Raw genomic sequence first — 26,292 nt, forward strand, 5'->3', positions numbered from 1 at the left:
CACACACACACACACACATAACTGACTCATTGCGCTGTACACCTGAAACTAATACAACATTGCAAATCAACGATACTTCAATTAAAAAAACAGTAATTCTGCCCTTTCCAAAGACAAAAACAGAAGCGGGGGCAGAGGTGGGTCTCTCCTTACCGTTAGCGACAAGGCCATGCAGACAAACGTGAACTTCTTGATGTGGGCTGCCGTGACCGTGTTGCTTGTGCTCACCGCTTTATTGCTGGGGTTATTCTGGGGGAAAGAAAAGGCTCCGGGTTATCCTTGGGTGACCACACGTGCATCCCGCAGAGCATCTCATTTCTGTTTTATATGCTTCATCTGAAGCAGCGATGTCAAGGGACACCTTGGAAGACAGCTGTCACTTAGTGTCTCTCAGACAGTTGTCAAGTTTCCGGATGGGAACGCTAACCAGAGGGAGTCTGCACTGAGTGCCTGGCAGTGTCTCCTGAATAAGTCCCCTCTCCTTGGCGCCAGGCGCCCACGCAGCCTGTCCAGGGCCCTGACCACCCTGGAGCTCTGCAGACAGGGGAGGCGACTAGGCCTGTATTTGGGGGCAGGTGTCTTGGTGCGTGTTCGCTCTCTGAAATAAAGCACTGGGTGTCTCACCCATCTCCTTAGCTCCTGCAACTTGGCACAATCTGTCTCCACTAGAGACGATGCTCAAAAAGCCCTTGCTGGAGTTCCTGTTGTGGCTCAGCAGTAATGAACCTGACTAGTATCCATGACGAGGCAGGTTTGATCCCTGGCCTCGATCAGTGGGTTAAGGATGCAGTTGCCATGAGCCGCGGTGTAGGTTGCAGACAAGTCTTGGATCCAGAGTTGCTGTGGCTGTGGTGTAGGCTGGTAGCTGTAGCTCTGATTCGACCCCTGGCCTGCGAACTTCCATATGCCTCGGGTGTGGCCCTAAAAAGTAAAAAAAAAAAAAAAAAAAAAAAAAAAAGGCTTTGTTAGGTTGAAATTTAAGCAAATGATGCCAAGGGCTCAGAGGTCCTCTGACATATCCCCAAGGCCTGCTGAGGCCACCCCAGCGTCAGTGCTAAGTGCACCTCTGGCCCTTGACCATGAACAGCAGTGCAGAAAAAACAACGCCCACCTCGGTGTGTTAGTCCCTGAGCTGACTCACAAAAACAAATCTCAAGCCCCTAGCTCCCACATCCCACCTAAGGAAAGATACACAGCAGAGGTGTTACAGGTTCCACTTGCAAAGGAGCTTCTGGTGTTTCCTTCCCTTCAGAGGGAAGGCAATCTCCCGAATCCCTTCCCCTTGCAAACACCAGCGGCACAAACCTCTGCAGGGGTTTATATTTTCTTAACTCTGGTCCTCAAAGCACATCCGCTTTTTTGAAAAACAGACCCTGGTCATAGCGACGTGCAAGTCACAATGGGTTAAACGTTCCTCTGGCTCCGCATCCCCCAGGGATCTCCAAGGGTGAGGCCCCGGTGGAGAGAAGGAGAAGGAGGGGGAGAAGGAGGCCATGCTGGAAGGAATTAGGGACTTCCAAATGCACGTGCCACCCGTGGTGACAGCCACGGGCCCCTGCTTCCTTCAGGCACACTTTTATTTTTATTATTATTATTTTTTTTGTCTTTTTGCCTTTTCTAGGGCCACTTCTGCGGCATATGGAGGTTCCCAGGCTAGGGGTCCAGTCAGAGCTGTAGTCACCGGCCTACGCCAGAGCCACAGCAACGTGGGATCCGAGTCGTGTCTGCAACCTACACCACAGCTCACGGCAACGCTGGATCCTTAACCCGCTGAGCAAGGCCAGGGATTGAACCTGAAACCTCATGGTTCCTAGTCGGATTCGTTAACCACTGAGCCATGACGGGAAGTCCAAAGCACACTTTTATTTTTAAAACAGCAAACATTTCTGCCAGTATGGCTGGACTACACTAGCATGTATCACTAGATTAACACCTGTGTTTCTTTGTTGTTGTTGGTGATGTTGTTTTGCTTTTTAGGGTCAGACCCATAGCATATGGAAGTTCCCAGGCCAGGGGGTAAATCGGAGCTACAGCCGCCCACCTAAACCACAGCCACAGCAATGCAGGATCTGAGCTGCGTCTGCAACCTAAACCATAGCTCACAGCAATGCCAGATCCTTAACCCAGGGATCAAACCCGCATCCTCATGGATACTAGTTGGGTTTGTAATCCACTGAGCCACAATGGAAACTCCTAGCAGTTGTGTTTCGTTTTGTTTGCCCAATCTGCTCTTTCGTGGGAACATTCTCTTTTGCAGATGATAACCAAACACTGCAGAGAATTTGGATCAGTGGAAATGCCCTCCCAGCAGGCTCTTTAGCTAGAAACAGCCGAAGTTATTCCAGAAATTTTCAGTCTCTTATTCTGGAACCCACAAGGAGGCTAAGGACTTTAACTGTCAATGCAGCAAATTCTGGCAGTCCACACGGAGGTGTCTAAGATTTGGGTGAATGGATGGCATTCATGGAAGTGGCTCTGAGTGGCCCAGTGGAATGTATGGAAACAATGGGGGAGGTTCCAAAAGGGACTCTGAACAACTCCAGCATCTGGCTAGAGGTCCGCTCGTTGAAGGAATTTCATAGCACCTAACCTCTGTGATCATGAATAAAACAGTGTTTTTCTTGGATGCGCTTAGTGAAACTGTATAGAGCTGAATTGTTAAATTTTATTATTTCAAGGGAGCCAAAAACAATTTCTGAGGGGACGCTCACAGCCAGGAGGTTCTGACACTTAGAACCTGAAATTGAGTTTTATTATATAATCTGGCTCTCCAAGAGCTAGTCATTTTGCAAGAACACGTATCTGGCTTGGTTTTTGAGCATTTACTTCTATACACATGTTCCTTGACATGAAGACACTGATTTCTGTCAACGATTGGGTGAAACCCATTCAGACACACACAGGTCTCTTCTGAAGGGACTCACGCTCTCTAAAGCCCACGCTCAAGGCCTGGGAAGCAGGAATGAAAGCGATTTTTTTTTTTCTTTTTATGGCTGCACCCATGGCATGTGGAAGTTCCCAGGCTAGGGGCTGAATCAGTGTTACTGCTGTCGGCCTACACCACAGCCACATCGATGTAAGATCCAAGTCGAGTCTGTGACCTAGAGCACAGCTCATGGCAATGCGGGATCCTTAACCCACTGAGCAAGGCCAGGGATCAAACCCATATCCCCATGGATCCTAGTCGGGTTTGTTAACCGCTAAGTCACCACAGGAACCCTGGAACAAAGGGGATTTTTTAGGAGACGCTTGCTCTGCATCCTAAAGCTGGCAGTCGGTGGAGGGGGCGGCTCATGGTTTACTGGGCAAGTTCCACACCAGTAAAGAGTTCTGGGCAACACCACTACCCTCTCTAGTTCCATTCTTTTTTTCCTTTTGGCTGGACCTGTGGCATGTGCAAGTTCCCAGGCCAGGAAATCGAACCCACACCTCCACAGCGACCTGGGTTGCCACAGTCAGGTTCTTAACCCACTGCACCCCAGCAGGAACTCCAACACCACTACTCTCTCTCATGTTAGGCTTGGAGGGGCGGCCCCTGAAGCTCTTGGAGATGGGTTCCCATCATGGGTGATTGATTACGGGGTGGGAGTAGAGGCAGGTTTTCTGCTGGGCACCCTTGGGGGAAAAAGACTTCCCCTCCTCACCTTCTGTTGGTCTTGTTGGGATCAGATTAAATGATATAGGCCATGGCTCTGAGCTAGTTCTACAGAAATTCAAGGCTAATCAGTTGCTATGAAGAGTGCAAGGGGCAGATTGTTTGCTTTTTTCCATTTCCAAACACTGCACACGGTCTTTTGGGGGATATATTTTTCTACGTATTTGTGTAGGATAAAAGTCTCCAGGGTCAAACAATTTAGCTTTTGTGAAACAGATATTTCTCCAATGATGTGCAGGTCAGTCCTGAGCTGGCCTCAGGTTACGGCTGCGTCAGCAACTATGGGAGGACTGAGCAGCTGTCACCTGAGGCTTTTAGCTGGAATAAGTCTGCTGCATCCCACCAGCCTGAACCCACGGCTGCTGCATGGACACCTTTGGCGGGTATGGACTCTGGCACCCTGTAGGAGGGCTGTAAGCTCATGGACTCAAGCACACAACTTCCTGTCTGTACCTTCACATCTGCTATGAGGTCAGTAAAGGATTGGTTTAAGTAAAAAGAACAAACCAGGAGTTTCTGTCGTGGCACAGAGTAAACAAATCCGACTAGGAACCATGAAGTTGTGGGTTCGATTTCTGGCCTCAATCAGTGGGCTAAGGATCCAGCATGAGCTGTGGTGTAGGTTGCAGATGTGGCTCGGATCTGATGTTGCTGTGGCTCTGGTGTAGGCTGGCAGCTGTAGCTCCGATTTGACCCAGAGCCTGGGAAACTCCCTATGCCATGGGTGCGGCCCTAAAAAGCAAAAACAAAAAAACAAAACAAACAAAACCAAAAAAACCCAGAGGAGTTCCCGTTGTGGTGCAGTGGGTTAAAGGATCTGGCGTTGCCACAGCTGCAACTCAGATTCATTCCGTGGCGCAGCAACATCCATACGCCATGGGTGCGGCCTTAAAAACAAAACAAAACAGACCGCAGAAACAAGATCCAACATATTAAAATTTTTTGAGAGTGCAATTTCCCTTTCGCAAGTAATTTCTCAACAGGAGTAGCCTGGGAGTGAGTATCAGTCTGCAGAGGCATCATGGGAGCAGAATCACAGCAAGCAAAAATTGTCTCTGTTATTTTCAGAGGGAACTATTCCACAACCACCGCCACTGGCCCCAGCGCCACATTAACCTTACAGGGGGAGGTGAGAGTTGAGAAAGTGAAGCTGTCTCTTATCGGAGATCCCTGTCTATCAAACACTAATTTTAAAGAGTATGTTTCAGAAGCCATGCCGCACTAGATCCTTACCTTGTCAAAAGCGGGGTAGACAGCGCGGATTTCCGTCAACCAGCCATAGGGCATGTGACCCACGGGGTATGTGGCTGTCAAAATGGCCACGGCCTGCAAGAGGAAGAGGCGGCAGTTAGGAGGGGAACCGCAGAGAGCATCTCCCAGCAGCTGGCTGGTGTCTGTCACGTAGCAGAGCAAGCTGTGTCAGGTGTGGCCCACTGACGGGTCCCTCCACCCTGGGTCACGGTATGGCCAGCCCCAGGATGGCCCTGGAGTGGGAGGAAGTGGCAGGTGCCCCCCTGCATCCCAGGCAGTGTGCTGAGTAGCCCTGGGCGTGCACCTGAGACCAGGAGGATGAGTCTCGTTTTACGCGAATCCAACAAGGAACGGGTTCGATGGCTGCTTGAGGAGCCAGGATTTCAACCCAGGTGCAACTGACTCTGCCAAAGAGCCACGGCGAACCCTCTGGTCCAGCCAGATTCCCAAGTCTCAAGGTGATTCTGAGCCCCACCCCTGCGCTGTGGCTACTTTTCACTCTGGGTCCGAGTCCCAGACCTTTGCTGCCCTACAAGGAGGCTGACGGTGCACGCTGGTCGATGGTGTTGTGGGATTTCCTTCCAAATTGATGCACTTCCAAATCATTCAGCCAGGAGAGCCCAATCTGGATGTTTAACTTAAGAAAGCTCAATGACTACTTCTCATAGGAAGCCAAACAGTTTCTTCCAGGAAAATGAGAGTCTCTTTTCTCATGTGAAGGACAAAGAAGAAGAATGAAAACCGAGCATCTAGCCCTACATCGTGGCAAAGGTCCCCTGTCTAACTGGCAAAGGCGTGTTGGGCTTCTTCATTAACACAGCAGTGATGCCAGGAACATAAGCAAAGCTAAGTCCCCGTCAGGTGAAGAAACCTAGTCCTGTGAGGAGCATGTGATGGACCCAAGACCCCTGGAATCAGGTGGACTCGGATCCAACCCCATGTCATCACTGCCCAGCTGTGCAAAGCACTAACCTGCTTAGGGCCCCCTTTCTATTCCTCCAGCAGGACGGTGAGAATAACAGTACCCATCACTCAGGGTTGTTGGGAGTCAATGAAATGTAAGTGAGTGCGAATGTATCAGAGGCAGCCAATCCATGTCAGCTCTGCCTCCCACCCCAACATGCTATGTCTATGCCCCTGAGGTCCATTTAGAAATGGCTCAAATATATCATTTGCCTTGTTTTTTTCTAAGGGGAAGGTAGAATTCTATTCATCACACAGGTGATTGGGAGGTGGGGGTCCCGTGCTTTTTACTGGGCAACTGAAGCTGAACTATGTAAGTAAAAAAGCTGCTATGTCACAGAAGCCATCCCAGATGACATTCATGATTCAAAAAACAACACCCAGGAAGCTGCAGAGGCAAGAGAAATCATTTGCTTGTGATTTATATGCTCCTCTTTCCAACACGCGCTGCTTCCCGGGACATGGAAACGGGCAGGAGACCCCAACCTGAAAACATGCTGACAGAGCAGTCAAGGGCGACGCATCAACAGGAGGCCCTCATGAGCCACCCTCAGCCTTCCTGAAGGATCAGCAGTTCCAGAGACAGAACTAATTCTCCAGAGGGCAGCGGAGGAGGAAACAAATGAAGTCATTCTATTTGTTCATACCACACTCGAAAGATGGAAAAAAGTGCTTCCACTCTTTTTGGAGGAGCTTCCAGTTTTCAGATCAATTTCTTGAGTTGGGAGAACATACTGGAGCCCCCCGCCCTGCCACTGGAGGAGGGCAAATTGCCAAGGAGCACACAAAGCCACTGAGGGCTGGCAGCACAGGCAGGAGATGAGAAGGCACAGGAAAGAAGTGGCAGGTCAGAACGGAGGCATCAGCCTTCACTCTCTGGCTGCCCTCCCGTCCGCCACTGCGCATGGCAGGTTCCATCATCCTCTGCGGCTACGGTGAGGAGGCATCACCCTGGGAGACTGGGGAGGCCACGGGATGCAGACATAAAATCTGGATTCTAACATGAGCCCAGCTTCCTGTGTGTTCTGAGTTCTGACCAGGGTTTCCTCATATGGTAAAAGAGAAGGGCAGATGAGATATTTTCTTCCATGCTCATAAAATATAAAACCACTTGATTCTAAGTCACGGATGGAGATCTTCAAGGCCTCCTTGTGGGACCGTGTTACATAATTTTTTAAAAAAATTGAAGTACAGTTGATTTACCATGTTGTGTCAATTTCTGCTGTACAGCAAAGTGACACAACATATGCATACATTCCATTTCTTAGATTATCTTCCATCATGGTCTGTTCTGAGAGTGTGTCACAAAAGTTAACATCACAGAATTTCTTGAGCTCTCAAGATGGATTAGAAGCAAGCTGGTCATCCGACTCCCCCACCTCATTTTTCACGTCCCACACACCCGGGATCCGCCCTACCTCTGTAGCTGCAGAACTGCCACCAAGGTCCCGGGAAACAAAGAGGTTGACAATAGGCCTGCTGATTCTCTGTGTAGCCAAGATGAGAGCCAGAGGCCACCAGAAGCTCAGCATCTTCCTTATGGTTGCATCTCCCTACAGCAAGAGAACGGGGCAAAGAATTTCCATATCATAGGAAGCATTTTAAAACATTTACCTTATTATTTCATTCTCGGTGAACTCAGTGGGCATGTTGGGTAGAGTACACAATATTGTACAGTATTAGAGAAGAAGGATATCTTGCTTCACTGGATTTTTGTTTGTTTGTTTGTTTTTGTCTTTTTAGCTATTTCTTGGGCCGCTCCCGCGGCATATGGAGGTTCCCAGGCTAGGGGTCCAATTGGAGCTGTAGCCACTGGCCTACGCCAGAGCCACAGCAACGCGGGATCCGAGCCTCATCTGCAACCTACACCACAGCTCACGGCAATGCCCGATCGTTAACCCACTGAGCAAGGGTAGGGACCGAACCTGCAACCTCATGGTTCCTAGTTGGATTCGTTAACCACTGCGCCACGATGGGAACTCCTGGATTTATTATAAAATAAAGATATGTGGTGAAGTAATGTGAGACATACTGAAAGCAATTCTTTTTCTGGGGGTGGGGGCACACCTGTGCCATGTGGAAGTTCCCAGGCTAGAGGCTGAATCAGAGCTATAGCTGCCGGCTTACACCACAGCCACGGCAATGCTGGATCCTTAACCCACACTGAGCAGGGCCAGGGATTGAACCCGCATCCTCATGGATGCTAGTTGGATTTGTTAACTGCTGAGACGACAGGAACTCCCAAAGCCTTTTCTTCTGATGTCAATCATGAACCAATTCACTATCCTTAAAAAATAATATAGGAAAAAAGGCTGTATAGATAACCCAAGTTGAATTAACATAAAACAGTACAGTCTTATTAGAAATTAACTCAGATGGTTGGCAAGCTCCTGTGAAATCAAAACACGTGTTTGAGCTTGATGCATCCAAACCACTGTTTTCCAAACAGGGCAATTTTAACCCAGGCAGAACTCAACCTCATAGGCTGAGAGACAGGTTGGAAATTAGTTTTTGTTTAAATCATGAAACTGACTGGCTAGAAGCCATGTCAGTAAGAGGTAACTCACAGAAGTAAAAAATTAGTATAATTTATTTTGGAATCAGTCAGCTTACAAAAGTGCCTAATTATTTGGGCACTGTTTATACCTACTACAGAGAGGTTCCTGTTCTCAAAGCTCTGACATGAATGAGTCTTGTAAATGTTCAGAAGCATAAGCAAAATAAAAGTCTGGTAAAGAGAAGATGCTTTATTAAGAATTCTATAGCAAAGATGTGTGCTCTCCTTATTTATTTATTTACTTTTGTCTTTAGGGCTGCATCTGCGGCATACGGAGGTTCCCAGGCTAGGGGTCTAATCAGAGCTGTGCGTTCTGAGTCCTTACCAGGGTTTCCTTAACCCACTGAGCAGGGCCAGGGATCGAACCCCCAACCTCATGGATCCTAGTCAGATTCATTTCCTCTGCACCATGATGGGAACTCTCTTTATTTTTTAATTTTAATTTTTTTATGGCCACATCTGAGCCATATGGAAGTTCCCGGGCCAGGGATCAAATGTGAGCCACAGCTGCGACCTATGCCACAGCTATGGCAACGCTGGATCCTTACCCTGCTGCACCCCAGAGGGAGCTCCATGTGTATCTCTAAATCCTGGCTTTCATTATGCAGTTTGGCTGTTGATTCCTCACGAGGGTAAGCGTTCCATCATGGAATCATCTCAGTCACTTTATTTCCCTTTGCTGGTGGCTGAATGTTGACTGTTACCGACGAGACCAATGAGATGTGGCTGTCCTTGTGATGGAAATAACTAGCTATGATATTACTGATGGCCTGATCTCAGATAAGGTGAGGCAATACCATGACTGTTTTGACATGACAAAAGTGATGTGGTCACGGGGGGGATCGGGGGTGGAGTGTGGTAACCTACACTTCTCAGGGCTACATATACAGTCAGGCATGTCTGTCTTACAGCTAGATGGAGAGACCTATCCATGAGACCACCAGGGCAACAGCTAGATGGCTATCAACCCAAACGATACCTAAGGGTAGAGAAGATTAGCATACAGGAAAATCAGGTACTATTTATAGTGACATGAAAAGAGTGCTTTGGCCCCCTGTGCAAGGTTATACCTTTCTTGTACTTTATTCACCTTTCAAGGTCAAGCTCAGCCTCCACCAAGGAGGCTTCTTAGACCACATCCCTATCTTCCTTCTCTCAGCCTCAGTGAGAGAGTCTCTAGTGGTCCCATTGTGGTTGCTGTCTTGGATTCATGTGTAACTGTCGCTTCTGTTTTGGCAGATAAGCCAAGTGGAACATAAGACTGCTTGAGGCCAGAGACCGTATCTTAAAACTTCCTGTGTTGGGAGTTCTCATTGTTGCTCAGTGAAAATGAATCTGACTGGTAACCATGAGGATGCAGGTTCGATCCCTGGCCCTGCTCAGTGGGTTAAGGATCTGGCATTACGGTGAACTGTAGTCACAGATGCAGCTCGGATCCTGCGTTGCTATGGCTCGGGCATGGGCCAACAGCTACAGTTCTGATTCGACCTCTGGGCTGGGAACTTCTATTTGCCACGGGTGTGGCCATAAAAGACAAAAAATAAAAAAATCAAAAAATTCCTGTGTTGCCCTGTGTTTCCGAAATGCTCTACTCCCTCCATAGAAGGTACCTGAATGAGTGACTGTGTTTGGCAAGTGCAGAAAGTGTGAACACAGCCTGGATCCCTGCTGTGAAATTAAAAATAACCAAATGTGGAATTCCCGTCGTGGCTCAGGGGTTACGAATCTGACTAGTAATCATGAGGACTAGGGTTTAATCCCTGACCTTGTCTAGTGGGTTAAGGATCCAGCGTTGCTGTGAGCTGTGGTGTAGGTCACAGAGGCATTGCTGTGGCTGTGGCATAGGCTGGCAGCTACAGCTCTGATTCCACCCCTAGCCTGGAAACTTCCATATGCTGCATGTGCAGCCCTAAAAAAGCACCCCCTCCAAATTAAAAATAACCAAATGTGAGTTCAATGGAACCATAGGTCCTAAAGTCTTTGCTGACTATAGAATGACTTACTTGTGACAACAGAGAGCAAGGAGCACCAGAAATGTTGTGTCTCCTTCCGGCCTGACACGACTCACCCTGCCCAGGTCTCCTCGTGTGGAGGCAAGGAGGCTGGAGGCGACCTCTAAGGTCTCTTCCACCTCCAGAGTTTATCAGGTCTCCACCTGCCCTTCCCTGTGGACACTGCGGAGCACTTGGCCTTTGGATAGGCCATCCCAGGGTATGTGCTGGTTACACGGATGTCGTGTTTCCCATAGGGGTGGGGTGACATTGAACTCCACACGAAGGTGCAGACGGGTGTCTGCGAGGCCGAAGGACCTACCCCCAGCTCGGGTCCACTCCTGTCGGGGATGATGTCGTGGATGTTCTTGTAGTAGCCCAGGCACAGGGTGGTGCAACGCACCAGGGCGCCCATGTACAACGAGAGGATGGGGATGAGCAGGGGCTCTCTGCATTCCAGGTGACTGTGCAGCAGAATGGCAACGAAAACGACCTGAGGGGTGCCGAAACAAGAACAAGTCAGTGGAGGAGGTCCCGTCGTGGCGCAGTGGTTAACAAATCCGACTAGGAACCACGAGGTTGCGGGTTCGATCCCTGGCCTTGCTCAGTGGGTTAAGGACCCGGCGTTGCCGTGAGCTGTGGTGTAGCTTGCAGATGTGGCTCGGATCCCGGTTTTGCTGTGGCTCTGGTGTAGGCCGGCGGCAACAGCTCCGATTGGACCCCAAGCCTGGGAACCTCCATATGCTGTGGGAGCACAAAAAAAAAAAAAAGAAAAAAGAGAACAAGTCAGTGGGGAGAAGACGGAACCCTCATCCAGGGGAGAAGACCTCTTGCCCCTGGATGAGATGGATCTTCTGAGCGAAACCTTGACACTGATAAGAAAGAGAACAGAAACTTGGGCCGTAGCCCAATACTGCTCATGCAGAATTCAGGGTCAGACAAGGGGGTTCACTGGAAGAGCCACACAATCCTTGTATTATATTCATCACTGAGATTCTTTTCAGGCGGCTGCACCTCTGGTTAAGGTTATTGCTAAAAAATATCTAGAATCCTTGGCTTCCCAGACCCCACTGGTGGGAAAATGAGTCCATGAAGATCAATCCCTGCTTTGCCAAGTCCAGGAAGGGTCCCAGCAGTCAGGATGGCCATGTAAGATGAGCAGGATCAAGGAGGAGGATCTGGACGTGAAGGAGATGACAAGACAGTGGCCTGAGGAGCAGAGTGGGCAAGAGTGGGATGGAGGCATTTGGTCGGTAGCAATTCAAGGCCAAAGTGAAGACTTCGTCAGAGTTCCCGTCGTGGCTCAGTGGTTAAAGAATCCGACCAGGAACCATAAGGTCATGGGTTCGGTCTCTGGCCTTGCTCAGTGGGTTAAGGATCTGGCGTTGCCGTGAGCTGTGGTGTAGGTCGCAGACTCGGCTCGGATCCTGCATTGCTGTTGCTCTGGCGTAGGCTGGCGGCTACAGCTCCGATTCAACCCCTAGCCTGGGAACCTCCATATGCCTCGGGAGCGGCCCAAGAAATGGCAAAAAGACAAAAAAAAAAAAAAAAAAAAAGGACTTTATTAGCCTCTCCCGTGTTAAGAACTCTATGCCCTGTGGTCCAGACTTATCGCAGATCTTATATCAATTATCAATTTAAATAAACACATGAGCCTTTTGCATTTCAATCCAGAATTGAGATGTTCGAATCTGATAAAGCCATCAAAACTTTGTCGGATTATTTTCTGAGGGGAACCTACTGTCTCAGGGGTGTGGATTTTTCCTATCGAGAGCCTGATGCGTGCTGGCCCCGTCCTGGGTGCTGGGGATTCGATGATAGATGAGACTGCCTCAGACTGTTCTGGGGCCGACAGTCTAGCAGGGAAGGTAGATGTGTGATCAGCAGTGATGCCAGTGAGCAGCCACTGACAACCTGTGAAGGGCCCGTGAAGGAAGGAGGGCGGCAATGCTGGGAGAGCTGGGCTGTGGGTGGGGAGGGCAACCCACGTGGGTGCATCTGAGCCGAGAGCCAGAGCCTGGGCAGGAGGTGGCAGGAGTCGGAGGTTGTGGGAGAGCCAAGGCAGGGCATTTCCTTCTGGGCAGGAGGATCCAGGCGAAGACCCCAGGGCGGGGTGCTCAGCCACATCGAGGTCTGGAAGTGAGACCCCATGGCTGGAGGGCAAAGAGTAAAGGGACAGAGGAGGGTGACGGCGCTGGGTTGGGGGGAAGCAGGGCTGGAGGCCATGATCAGGATTTTGGCTTTTTCTCTCAAGAACACCAGGAGGTAATTTTAAAGCAGGCAGGGGTGAGGTGGCCAGAATTTCACCGTGGACGCAGTAGGGAAGTGAGGAGACCCGGGCAGACCCGAGTTAGGAGGCATTTTGGAGTCCAGGTGGGAGAATTTCTCAGACCAGGGCAAGGCAGCAGAGATGTGGAGAAGAGGGAAGACAAAGAAACATCCAGGATTAAAAATTTATAAAAGAGGGAGTTCCCGCCATGGCGAAGCAGAAACGAATCCAACTGGGAACTATGAGGTTGCAGGTTCGATTCCCGGCCTCGCTCAGTGGGTTAAGGATCTGGCGTTTTTGTGAGCTGTGGTGTAGGTTGCAGACGCCGCTCGGATCTGGCATTGCTGTGGCTGTGGTGGAGGCTGGCAGCTACAGCTCCGATTAGACCCCTAGCCTGGGAACCTCCACATGCCGCAGATGCGGCCCTAAAAAGACCAAAAAAAAAAAAAAAAAGAGTTTATAAAAGATGCTAATGGAGAGGAATGCACCTAGGGTAGTTCCCAGGTTTCTGAGCCGATGGCAGTGTCCCCGATTCACTGAAAAACGCAGTCATCAAGATCATGAAAATTATGAATGGAAGCTGAAGATGCCTCTGAAGGATCTGAGTGCAATTATCCCAGAGACATTTAGATACTTTGTCTAGAGTTTAGAGGAGAGGGCTTGGCTGCAAATATTTCCTTGGTGATGATCGATCACGTCACAGACGGCATAAATGGAGGGCATGCAGTAGAGTCTTCATGCATGGCATACACAGTGAGGAGAGACGGGTTTGAGGAACTTCAACATTTACACACCAATAGATGAGCGGGGCTGTCAGAAATAGAAGAGAAACCAGGATGTGGTGGAGGGAGAGCCAGTGGAGAGCGGTGTTTCATGGAAGGGGGAGGAGTCAGCAGAGTGAAGTGCTGCTGAGACGCCCACTAAGTCGACGGAAACCGTCCGCTGGATTCAAGGGCAGGAGGTCATTGGTAAGACCTGTGTGGGTGGACGGATGGGTGTGGAGTCAGCCTGGAGTAGGTAGAAGGAGGACAGAGAAGTGAAAAGATGGAGACCATGAGAGGAAACCACTCTTCTGAAAGATTGGACTGTGAAGCAGTAAAGAGAGAGGGTATTGACGCTGAAGAGGTCCGTGGGAGCCAGAAAAAGCTGGGTGTTGTTGCTGTATCAAGATGGCAGATATGTGAGCCTGTTTCCAGGGCAAGAGAAATGGTCCAGGGGAGAGAGAAGGAATCACTGATAACTGGTAGATAAGGTTCCTGAGAAAGGGCAGGACAGGCACAGGTGGGAAAAGTGGCCTTGGGCAGAGGAGGGAACCTTCTTCCCCATAGTGGGGGCCAGGGGATGAAACAGAGACAATGCAAGGGTCTGAAGGAAGTCTTGTAGGTCTGGTGGCCAGAAAAAGAATTTCTCGGCGAGGTGAGAAATGAGGTCACCTGCTGGGGACAGTGAAGGGGGTGGAGACCCTCTGACATGGTTACTAATGTTAGCTGAGGTGAGTGATGAGATTAGGAGTTTATCGTTTGGTTGGTTTGTCCCACTTTTTGCAGGAGCACTTGCTACCAGGGTGCAAGTGGTGCAAGATGCATGCCATTGGGTGGTTCTGGACTGGGATCTTGCCAGAAGGCTGGAATGGAAGGCAGGAGACAAGGAGGGGTTACAGTAGTGCAGCCAGATTACTTAACTGGGATCTAGGGATCCCATCCTGGGGACCTCAGCTGACTTCCCAAGACAAGAGCTGATGACAGAGGAAAGGGAAAAGGACAAGGGGTCCCAGTGCGATCCAACGACCCCAGGAGAATTCTCATTTTGATAATGAGCAAGCTATAAAAGTCCTGGTGATCGTGAAGGAAAACAAAAACATCATATGACCATAACAACGATGGTGACACAGAAAGCACACCATGTTAGAACCCAACCAAGAGTGTTTTTTCATTTGTATTATGATGTGAAATCAATTAGCTTAGTAAATTATTTTTTTTAAAAGGGAGTTGCCACTGAAATTCAAGGCACGATAAACTATTTTCATTGTATCATTGGCGATCACTCCCTATCTGTCTATGCCAAGGTGATCTTTCAAAGAACTGTGCCTAGGATCTATTTATTCATCACCATCTTTGCTAATTGACAAATGCTTTCAAGTAACGGGAGGAATGAAGCTGGGGTGGGGGTGGGGTGAAAGACTTTAAGAAAAAAATTGAATTTATTTCACCAACTAAATAGTGGGAGGAACTCAAGGTTTAAAATAACTACTTCAGGAGTTCCCATCATGGTGCAGCAGAAACAAATCTGACCAGGAACCATGAGGTTTCGGGTTTGATCCCTGGCCTCGATCAGTGGGTTAAGGATCCCACACTGCTGTGGCTCTGAGGTAGGCCAGCAGCTGTAGCTCTGATTAGCCCCCTAGCCTGGGAACCTCCACATGCTGCAGGTGTGATCCTAAAAAAATGGAGTTCCCGTGGTGACGCAGTGGTTAATGAATCCAACTAGGAACCACGAGGTTTCGGGTTCGATCCCTGGCCTTGCTCAGTGGGTTAAGGATCTGGTGTTGCCGTGAGCTGTGGTGTAGGTTGCAGACGTGGCTCAGATCCCGCGTTGCTGTGGCTCTGGTGTAGGCCGGTGGCTACAGCTCCGATTTAGACCGGGAACCTCCATATGCCGCAGGTACGGCCCTAGAAAAGGCAAAAAAAAAAAAAAAAAAAGACAAAAAAAAAAAACCCCAAAACCTACCAAAAAAACTACATCATCAGAAATAGCCTGAGGCCAGATGGTGTATGAATCCAACTTCCATCACTCCTACGAACCAGATATGTTTATTCTGAACTTTTGCACCCTTCCAGTAGACAGAGGCCAGGACCAGGTTTAAAATGCAGAAGGGAAGTGGCTGTGGGCGTACTGGTAAAGCATTTTTCAGGGACATGATTTTTTCCTCCACCCTTGGATGCTTACTACGTTTATCTTAGACAAAGACAACATTTTTTTTGGTCCTTCTGCTTTTAATATAACACATCTACAAATGCTCATTGAGCTGCTGATGCTAACGCTGAAAATGAGAAGGATTTCCTTAATTTCAAATTAAATGATTAGAGTGAATAAGGCAGTTTAGTTCATTCTCCAGAGGATGAATGACAAGACCAGGAAAAAAAAAATCTCTAATAAAAGAAAATTAACAAAGACATATCAAAGAATGATGTTAGCTAAAATTCAGACATGTGTATGTGTATGCATGTGTACATACACACACTTGCTCTCACACACACAGTGTTAGCAGAAATTAATTAATTAATTAATTAATTTTCTTTTTATGGCCACACCCATGGCACATGGAAGTTCCCGGCCGAGGGGTTGCATTGGGGCTGCAGCTGCCAGCCTGTGCCACAGCCACAGCAACATGGGGTCATTAACTCACTGAGCGAGGCCAGAATTGAACCTGTATCCTCACAGACACTATGTTGGGTCCTTAACCTGCTGAGCTGCAATGGGAACTCCAGCAGAAATTAATTTAAATTACTTTTAATAGTTATCCATGGAGTAAACGCAATTAATTTGGAAATTTAACCCTTGGCCTTTAGGGAGGTGCTAGCAGTTAAAAGCAGGTTATTTCAAAAAGGTGGCCGAAAGACTAACAGGTGCAACAGGGAAAAACCAGGAAGAAATGCGTGCACACGGTCACAGGATGGCCCTGAGCCCTGGGAAGGGAGCTTCAAATCAGTCCAACCTCCTCCTCTATAAAGAAATCATCCTCCCAACCCCTGATTGTGGGAACTAAGTCTAACTTGAGGCTACAGGAACTAAGTCTAATTTTCTGCTGAAATTTTCCATGAGGTATCCTTGGTGGAAGAATAAACGAAGGAGAATGGAAACCAGGCCTGGGGCCAGACTCCGGGGAGCCAGACAGAAGAGAAAGTATAAGGTAGGTCTTCCTCTCAGAACTAACTTCATGGTTCCTTCCAAACGTGGGGGAATGACAGAGTGGCAGCCGCAGGTGGCAGCAGCATTTAGAAATAATTCCCAAGGAGTTCCCATTGTGGTTCAATGGGTTAAGGACCCGACTAGTATCCACGAGGATATGGGTTGGATCCCTGACCTTGACCTGTGGGTTAAGGATCCAGCATTGCCATAAGCCTCAGCGTAGCTTGCAGATGCGGCTCAGATCCAGTGTTGCCATAGCTTTGGCGGAGGACAAAGCTGCGGCTTGGATTTGACCCCTGGCCCATGAACTTCCATATGCCGCAGCTGCAGCTATTAAAAGAAAAAAGAAAAAAAAAAAGAGAATAATTCCTAGGTGTGCTCTCTGGAAACCAAAACCCAGTGACTTGGCAACACAGAGGCCCATGTGTTCACCCAGCCAAGTGCCCAGTGACCTGTGACCACCTACCAATTGTGGCTTTAGACTCATTTCACATGCAAGCTCCCTAATAATAAGGTCAAAACCCCTGATAATAAACTTAAATTCCTACAAATCCCCTTCGTGCAAGATCCTACGTACTTGTATCATGGAAGGTTTCATTTTCTCATTCATTGAACAAGCATTATCAAAGTCCACATTGGATTTGAGTTATATAGGGATGCCCTGCAGAGTGGCTGATGTAAAGGGGGCATCAGCGGTTCTGTCCACCACCAGAAAGGGGCTCTGAGCAGCCCTGATGGACACACAGACCATATTTACCTGAGCTATGACGTCTGAGATTGAGGCACATCCCACCAGGAAACTGTATTTGTGTTTTAAGAGAATGCCAGCATGCGTCCAGGCCTGCCAGAAAGGAAAGAATCGGGCATTAGATACACTTGCAAGATTAGGTTATTTCTGGTTGTTATGAGTTCCTGGGTGTTCCCGAAATAGACTTTGTACCCATCCATCCCCCAAACCTTGGTAGCACAAGTTTGACAAATCTTCATTAAAATGGCCATAACTTAGCCTGGTGGCCACAGAAGAATTTTCAGTAGAACCAGTGCCTGCCCAGTATTTACTGGTACCCAGTTACATGTGGACTAGTGTGCCTGGCAGCAAAGTTGGAGGAATACCAGGGACGGAGAAGGCGACCCCTCTCTCCACGGGCAGTGGGAATCACAAAGCAGCTACGTTCTCCGTAAAGGAAGCACATTCCAGTGAGGGCTCTGAATTGGTTCTGAGTTACTACAGTCATTACAGGCTCTCATGGACTGATTAGCATTCTACTATTTCCTTCTCTGCAAGTTTGGGCAGCATCTGGTCTGACACTTGGTGCCTTTGAGGGCAATTAAGAAGAAGGTCCAACAGGAGTTGCAGACATTGACAAGCCCACGGGATGGTGGGTTTGGAGAGGGTCTGAAGTTCCAAGCAAGATCTCTTTAAGGATCATCCTTCTTACCTGTAAAAGCCGACCTGAACTGACATAGAAATAACATTTCATGTGAGCGCAACACAATCAGATAAGAATGGCATATTCCCTCAGTCTGTGTCAAGACTTTAGATAGCAGCTTGTACATCTACTTCCTTCCTCAACTCAGGTCCCAAGGTGCCAAATGTGAAAAGAAATACAAAGCATAGATAACATTTGCGGCTTGTGGGCTATCTTTGTTGACTGAAAGCCATGTGGCTGATAAGCTTTGTGGTTTTCAAGTATTCTCTCTCCAACTAATACACCAGGGCCATGCTACAGGATGTGTGTGTGTGTGTGTGTGTGTGTGTGTGTGTGTGTGTGTGTGTGGAGGTGATGTATACTATTTTGGTTTTTATTAGCAGTCCCTTACTACTAAGTCGTTGGGGGAGTTGATAGATGAAACACAGAAGCAAAGGGTGCCTATCACAACATTTTGGTGTTAGACTGCATTTGGGAAACTCTTGGGGCAAATAAATACAGAAGAGGAGTGGAACACAGGGCACTAAAGAGTCTGTGAGATCCTTAAACTCACATATACCTGTAATTCTTCTGTGTGTTTACAAAGTCCCAGTACAGCTTGGGGGGGCAGGGGGGGCAGGTATTAGAGCAGAACCATGGACTCTGGGCTTTTACTCTCCTAGGATATGGAAAAGGTCACTCCATTCAGTTCTCTCACTGCTTTGAAAGCCCTGTGATGCCACCTCAGTCCAGTCTGGGCACCGTGGGGAATCTGGTTCTACATACTCCAACCCCTTGGCCTTTTCTTTTGGGGGCGAGGGTGGGTCTGGGAGGGGGTAGGGGGTCTGTGTCGGTGACCAGAGTAAACACACCTGGTGAGAAGGAAGAAAAAAGAAAATCCAGGGAGAAGTGTTTCAATGGCCAAATTCCCCACCTAAAGTGATGTCACGACAATGGAAAATCAGAACCTTTAGTCAAAACTAAGAGTATAATATTTAAGGCTCCCATGTACACAGGTAGAAAGCTGTCAGATTCAATGAGGCTATGCTCATGACCAAACTAAGACTTCTCCTAAGTTGTTTTTGTTTTGTTTTGTTCAGGGCTGCACTTGTGGCATATGGCAGTTCCTAGGCTAGGGGTCTAATCGGAGCTACAGCTGTAGGCCTAGCCATGGCCACAGCAACTGAGCAGCGTCTGTGACCTACACCACAGGTCATGGCAACGCCCACATCCTCATGGATCCTAGTCAGGTTCGTTAACTACTGAGCCACGAAGGGAGCTCCCAAACTAAGACTTCTGATGACATCTGAGAGGAGGGACCACATACATTTTTGCCTAGTTGCATTTCTCCCAGGATCTGGGGCTGTTGCCTTACCTTAGTATGGCTATCCATTCACCTTACAGTCTAATGTATATATAACTTGAGGAAAGGGGTGGTGAAAAGAAATCCTATACACATCGTCTCCTTCCAAGGTAATTTAAAATGGAGCCCAAAGACAGGATTTATTTTCTAGCATTAGCCACTGTTGGAAATATATATACATACAAACATATATATATAATTTTTTTGCTAAGTCTGTTTTGTATCTGTAACACAGATGAATAGGAAAAAAGCATCCCTTGAGAACTCTTCAGTATCATGACAAAGAATTTAATCTATGGAAGCGAGTGACCCTTAGCTAATCCAGCAAAGCTGCTTATTAAAGTAATAAAATCCTATCAGTATACTGAAGAGAGTCTTACTCTAAAAAAGCTCTGGGCGCTTATACCACACGAGTGGTAAATTTATCAAAAAGCTATCCTGATCCTTTGATCCTGAATATATCAGAAAGGAATTTATATTTGAATCAAATTTTCCAACGAGCTCTCTTGCCTCCAGTCAGAACGTGTGGCACATACAGATAATGCTCATAAAATAAACTGACCAGATAGACTGGTTAAAAGCCAGTGGTCAATTGGAACTCTTGTACACTGCTGGTGGGGATGTAAAATGGTGCAGCTGCTGTGGTTCAGAATGATGGGTCCTCAGAAAAATAAAAATAGAATTATTGTATGATTCAATAATACCTCTTCTGGGTATACACTCAAAAGGACTAAACCAAGGACCCCAAGAGATATTTGCCCATCCATGTTCATAGAGGCGTTTTTCATAATTGCCAAAAGGTGGCAGTAACCCAAATGCCCAGTGATGGATAAATGGATAAGCAAAATGTAGTCTATATATACAAGGAATATTATTCAGCCTTCAAAAGGAAGGATATGCTGACACAGGCTACATACAACACAGACCTTGAGGACGGTATGTTAAATGACACAAAAAGACAAATACTGTGTGATTCTGCTCATGAGGTGCTGAGAGCAGTCAAGCTCATACAGACAGAAGGGGAGTGGTGGGTGCCAGGGGCTGGTGTCCAAGGGGGAAGAGTCTCAGCTGGGCGGATGGGGAGCTGAGGGTGGGGGTGGGGTGATGGGAGCCAGAGGATGTGAACACGCCTAAAGCCACTGAAGTGAGCACTTGGAAACAGTTAAGATGGTGAGTTTATGTTTTGTGTGCATCATCACAGTTAGAATCACTCGGAGGCAGTGAAGACAGCGTCAAGTGTGCTGCCCATTTTGGGGGAAACAGTGGGGCCATTTCCACTTCCAAGGTGCCAGGGCTGGGGAGGGGAGGATGGAGAGTCAGTGGTTCATGGGAATAAAGTCAGTATCCCAAGATGAAAAGAGCTCTGAGGATTCACAACAGTGTGAATGTGCTACACACCCCTGAACCACATGCAGAGCAATGGTTAACATATGATATCACTCACATGTGTAACCTAAACTACAGCACGAGTGAACCTAAATGCAAAACAGAAACAGACTCACAGACATAACAGACTTGTGGTTGCCAGGGGTGGGGGGAGGAGGCAGTGGGATGGATGGGCAGTTGGTGCTAACAGATGCAAACTCTTCCATTTAGAATAGATAAGTAATGAGATCCTACTGCACAGCCCAGGGAACTCTTTCCAGTCTCTTGGGATAGAAGAGGATGGAAGAGAGTATGAGAAAGGGAAGGTACAGGGTCACTTTGCTGTACAGCAGACGTTGGCACAACATTGTAAATCAACCATACTTTAATAAAAAGTCAAAATGGTTAACATAGTAAATTTTAGGTTATATATTTTTTACCGTATTTTTTTTTTTAAATTTGCTAGCGCTCTCTACTCACCATGGCATCCATAAACGGGAAGGCAGCAAGATACAGGAAGGCCCTTCTCGTTTTATTCCCCACTGACTCATCCACATGGTGCAACTTATTGATGATGTAGTAGCCTAGGTCACTATATGCTGCAAAAGGTAAAACAATAGGCACGGCCATATTTAGAAAAAGTTATCCCAATAAGCTTTTTATCTCAGAAGTTTAAAAATAATTCAAAATACAATATCTGGGTGTTGGTAGAAAAAAAAATAGAAAAATCGGATGAGGAAAAAGAAGATGGTCTACAGTCTCATTCATCCTCTATCCAGAAGGGGTCACAGTCGACACTCTGGATTCTAACCACCTGTTGTTTCAGGTGTGTGTGTGGTGGGCTGTGTGTGGGTGTTTTAACGTAAAATGGCATCACACAAAATGTGGTCTATACATACAAGGCATATTATTCAGCATACATATACATACTCTTTTGTAAACTATGAACATCTATCCATAGTAGGCTTCTACATTTGAATAGTTGCAATGAATTCCTTTTTCTAGGTTTACTTAGGGTCACTTAATCTCCTATTATTATACACGTGGGTTTTTTCTATTATTTTTATAATGTAAAACACAAGGATGAATAGCTTGGAAGTTAAATGTTTCTTCATATTCTTCTTAATTGTTTGCTAAGAGAAAATTCCTAAACCTAAATATTTCTTTTCCTTCTTGCTTCCTTCCTTCCCTCCTTTCCCTTCTCCCTTCCCTCCCTGCTTTCTCTTTCTTTCCTTTTCTTTCTCTTTCCTTCCTTCCCTCCCTCTCTCTCTCCTTCCTTCCTTCCTTCTTTCTTCCCCTTCTTTATTAACTATATTTGACCATCAGTGCTATGTTAGTTCCAAGTGTACAACATAGTGATTCAACATAACATGCCTTTTTAATAACAAGTTTAAAGCTAGTTTTTAACCTCTTGTCATTCCTTTAGTTTAGTTTTACTGGGGAGGAGGGGGGTAACTGCGGGTATAGTCCTGCCCAGTGAAAAGTACTCTCTTTAGGTGCTTTCTGAGTCTCCCCAACATGAGGACTTGAGACCAGTGTGTGACTGGGACACAATGGGTCTTAACCAGTCCAGGTTGAATGAAAGTGTAAGTGCCAAAGAGACAGAAAGGATGAAAGAGAAAGGTCCTCCCAAAGTATTAGCTAGATGCTTTGAGAGAGATTATTTGTAAAAATTAAAATATTAAGCTATTTTCTACCTCATTGATACATGTTTGGACTACATAGGAAAACAATAATCTTTGTGTTTTTCCTAGCGCTTAACACAGGATCTAATTGTAGTGTTTGTGCAGTGTTCACTCATTTATAAATATGAATATTCATGTACTGACAACAGCAGAAGCTGCTTGAAATCAGATAGGAGACAGAAGGGAGTGAGGGTCTCCTTTCATATGAAATAATATGAATCCCTCCCCCATTTCAAAGTTTGGGGGTGACATCACCATACACTCTTCCATCCTTTGTCGAGAATTAGTCTGGAATTGTGGGGATGCTGAATTAAGTGTGGTTTTCTGGATGGTATCAAAGATATTTAAATGTACAAATAGGAACCCCAGCAGAGGGAGAGGGACAAGTCAGTGACTTCAAGGGGCAGGGGCTGGAGTGGCTAAGACATCCAGAGAACGAGGCTGGTGAGAAGGCAGATGCAGAAGAGAGAGTTCAAGTTCTGCCAGGGGGTAGGGGGCAGAGGTGGAAACCAGAGGGTGAGCTGCCAGGTGAGCCCAGTTGTCAGGTGTGGAGCATAGTGGGTCCAGAAGAGCCACTGACGGAACACAAAGCCAGGTTGAATGTGTGACTGTATCCTACACACAGCTGGCGTTGGTGCTGAAACTTGGAAACTGTGGCTGCTGTCAACCTGCACATTTGTGGTCCTGACCCTACTCACTCCTTGCCCCTCCTGCAGAGGCCGATGGCAATGGTAAAGGCTGCCACACTTTGCAAGCAGAGCAATGTCATGCCAAGTGCACGAGCCTGGCTATGAATAGCTCATCAGCTAAAATTCCCTGGTAAAGGTTAGAGCCCAAAAAATGCCAGCTGGCAAGTCCAAAATACAACCCAGGATTTCTCTGTCACTTCTCACACTTCTTTCTTTCTGTTTTTTAGGGCCGCGTCTTCCAACTACACCACAGCTGGAGGCAACACTGGATCCTTAACCCACTAAGCAAGGCCAGGGGTCGAACCGGCAACCTCATTGGTACTAGTCAGATTCGTTTCCACTGTGCCGAAGTGGGAACTCCTCTGGAGAGGAGTTTCTGTAAAGAACAGAGACAAACCACCAAACGGTACAAAATTTGGCTAACTCAGTTTTCTCCTATTGTTTCTTCAATACTTCAGGGGAAACAAAATGCAGGTTACTTTTATCTCTTAAACTGGAAACATTTAGTTCGTTCAAAGATATATTTTAGTGTCACAGGACACTCCTCAAATCCTCTAGAGCTTTCATTTAAACACAAAGCTTATTTACCTAAATTTAGCTTCAATTCAAGATGGTGGGAGGCTTGACAAGGAGGAAATATTACGACAAAAATTCTAGTGTGCTTTAAAAAACCAAAGTTTCTCGTGCCATTGAAGAATCTTTACTTCTTCCTCATCTTGATCTCACAGCTTTACTATTATGAAAAGTTTCAGGTTTCCTACTCCTTTCTTAATACTTCTAAAGTTATATGATCCCAAATGATGCTACTTCTTGGCTCCTATCTCAGGACTCTGTCCATTCCGCTTGATTGCATGGTCAAAGCCGGGACCTCAAAACTGGTGGAAGGCTGAGCTCCAGGGGGCGATGTATAGTTTAACCTGGGCTCCTTCACAATCCGTGTGTTGTGTCCTGGCCCACAGAACCTCAGAACGTGGCCTGATTTGGCAACAGGGTCACTGCAGGTATAATTAGTTCAGATGGGGTCACGCTGGAGTAGAGCAGGCTCTCGGCCTGACGTGACTGGTGTCCTTCTTTTAGAACATTCGGACACAGATACAGAGGCACGTGAGAAGACCATGAGAACATGGAGGCAGAGATGGGGAGATGCTTCGCCCAGCCAAGAAGCATCATACATGGCAAACCACGGAGAGCTGGAGAGAAGCCTGGAACATTCTCCCGCATGGCTTCACATGGAACCCAGCCTGCCACCACCTCCAGCCTCCAGCCTCTGAGATGACACATCTGTGTTCAAGTGCCCCTGTCTGTGGTGCTTTTCAGGACAGCCCTAGATAACTCATAAAGGCAGCTTCTGAGAAAAGGAGAGAATCCTTTTTCTGTGAGATTCTGGGGTGGAAGCAAAAAAAGAAGGGGCATGTGAGTTGGAGTAGCTGTGGACAGGCCGTGCATTGTGCTGGTGCAGCCTGAGTGTACAGGGATCAGTACAAATAAGTTCTTCTAACTTCTCTGACTATCCCTACATATGCCAACTTACTCATATATTTTAACTAAAACACCAGCAACAGTGCCTGTAGGCAGGGCAAAGAAGAGCAAACACCTGAAGTTGAGCAGGGGCTGAAGGAAGGCTGAGTGCTGAGCTACCAGGATGTGCCTCCCCACCCCCACCTCAGTCCCCTGCTTTGTTCTGCCTGCAGCTCCTGGGTCTCCAGGTTCCAGGGAACCTGGTGGCCAACAGGCCCAAGGATGCTTTTTCCCCCTCTTTTCACGGCCGCACCTGTGACAGATGGAAGTTCCCAGGCTAGGAGCTGAACTGGAGCTGCAGCTACCAGCCTATGCCACAGACAGAGTAACACCAGATCCTTGACCCAACAGCGAGGACAGGGATCAAACCCGAATCCTCGCAGACAGTGTCAAGTTCTTAACCCACTGAGCCACAGCAGGAACTCCCCAACGATGCTTTTGCCTCTTTGTACTTCTTGTTTTCTTTTAGCTACTAGAGGAAAACTTTGGAGGCCCAGGAAAGAAGCTTTTTCTTCCCTTTTTTCTTCCTTTCACGCCTCCCCTATGCAGCAGGAGAGCCTGATTATAACTCAATGGCTGTTTCCACCCTGTGAGCTGGGAAAGTAAAATCCCAGCAGCTGTTTTTCACTCAATACCTCCTCCCCTCCCCCGTCCCCAAGCTGTTTCTGGCGAGAGCTATAGGCTGGGGGTAATTTGTTTAAAGTGCTTTGCATGGAGTCCATAATTACCAGGCTCGCGGCCTTAACAATGTTTAGTAACCTTCATCTTCTATAAACTGCCTTTACCAAGACTGTTCTGAAAGAGCTTATATTCCTTATGAAAAGGAGAACAGAAAAGAGAAAAATTAAGCAAGGCTTCTGAACCCACTGTAAATGGATTTCATGGTATGGCTGCCGCAGGACGTGGACGTGACCCATGTGCAGGTGGACAGCTGTGAGCCACCCAGACAAGAAACAGGAAGGACCATTCAAGTTCCTAGCTCCTCTGACCTCAGCCCACCAGAGGGACGGACTCTTTCCAGAATCAGGGGTTCTCAAAATTTGTTCAACCAGAAATTGCCAGCACCTCTTGTAAAATGCCACAAAATATTAATATCAATCAAAAAAGTTTCATTGTAATAGCAACAATAACAACAACAAAAGACAAAAAGACCAAAAAAAAAAAAAGTTTCATTGTCTATAATTTTCCTATGGGCCTTGAAGGAAAAGACCTCCTCTCACTTTAGTAAAAGAATAATATGTGTATTTTCAAGAGGCCCATTCGAGAACCCCTTGTTGTAATTCAAATGCCTTCGTTCCCATGCTTAAAAGGCACCCAAGTTCTATTGACTGATCCACATGTTCTGTTCACCAGGCTTTTCACAGGGCAGGTAGCTTCACCCCTGTGTTTCCAATGGCTCGTTTCCAAAGCGTGTGTGTTTGTATGGTGATTGGGCCATGTTTAAATCACTTCAGCAAATACGGCTGAAAGACGTGTGTGTACGTGGTACTGTGCCAACGAACCCAGCTGTGGAGAGGCGAGTCGCCTGCATGAGGGCTGAGATACATATAGTATATATGAGCCACTCGTTTCATTTATCATTTGCACCCATGCAACATTTATCTGGAAGATAGGAAGATGGGAAGGGCAAACATTGCCCAAGCCTTGGAGAGATGTCATCAGCCCAAT

The 26,292-nt window shown here is 47.2% G+C and overlaps 1 protein-coding gene across 1 annotated transcript in view; it reads right to left on the reverse strand.

Annotated features, from left to right (window-relative positions):
- ANKH (ANKH inorganic pyrophosphate transport regulator) overlaps positions 1-26,292 on the reverse strand; it is a 175,492-nt gene that overhangs the window by 46,149 nt on the left and 103,051 nt on the right. Inside the window, exons 3-8 of the mRNA XM_003359727.5 lie at positions 21,213-21,331; positions 17,353-17,436; positions 10,740-10,910; positions 7,288-7,422; positions 4,889-4,981; positions 154-249 (exon numbers count right to left, since the gene is read on the reverse strand). Coding sequence (XP_003359775.2) covers positions 154-249; positions 4,889-4,981; positions 7,288-7,422; positions 10,740-10,910; positions 17,353-17,436; positions 21,213-21,331 — 698 coding nt within the window. The remainder of the gene's footprint in view (positions 1-153; positions 250-4,888; positions 4,982-7,287; positions 7,423-10,739; positions 10,911-17,352; positions 17,437-21,212; positions 21,332-26,292) is intronic.

This window comes from Sus scrofa, chromosome 16, assembly GCF_000003025.6.
Source record: "Sus scrofa isolate TJ Tabasco breed Duroc chromosome 16, Sscrofa11.1, whole genome shotgun sequence".
Classification (NCBI taxonomy): domain Eukaryota; kingdom Metazoa; phylum Chordata; class Mammalia; order Artiodactyla; family Suidae; genus Sus; species Sus scrofa.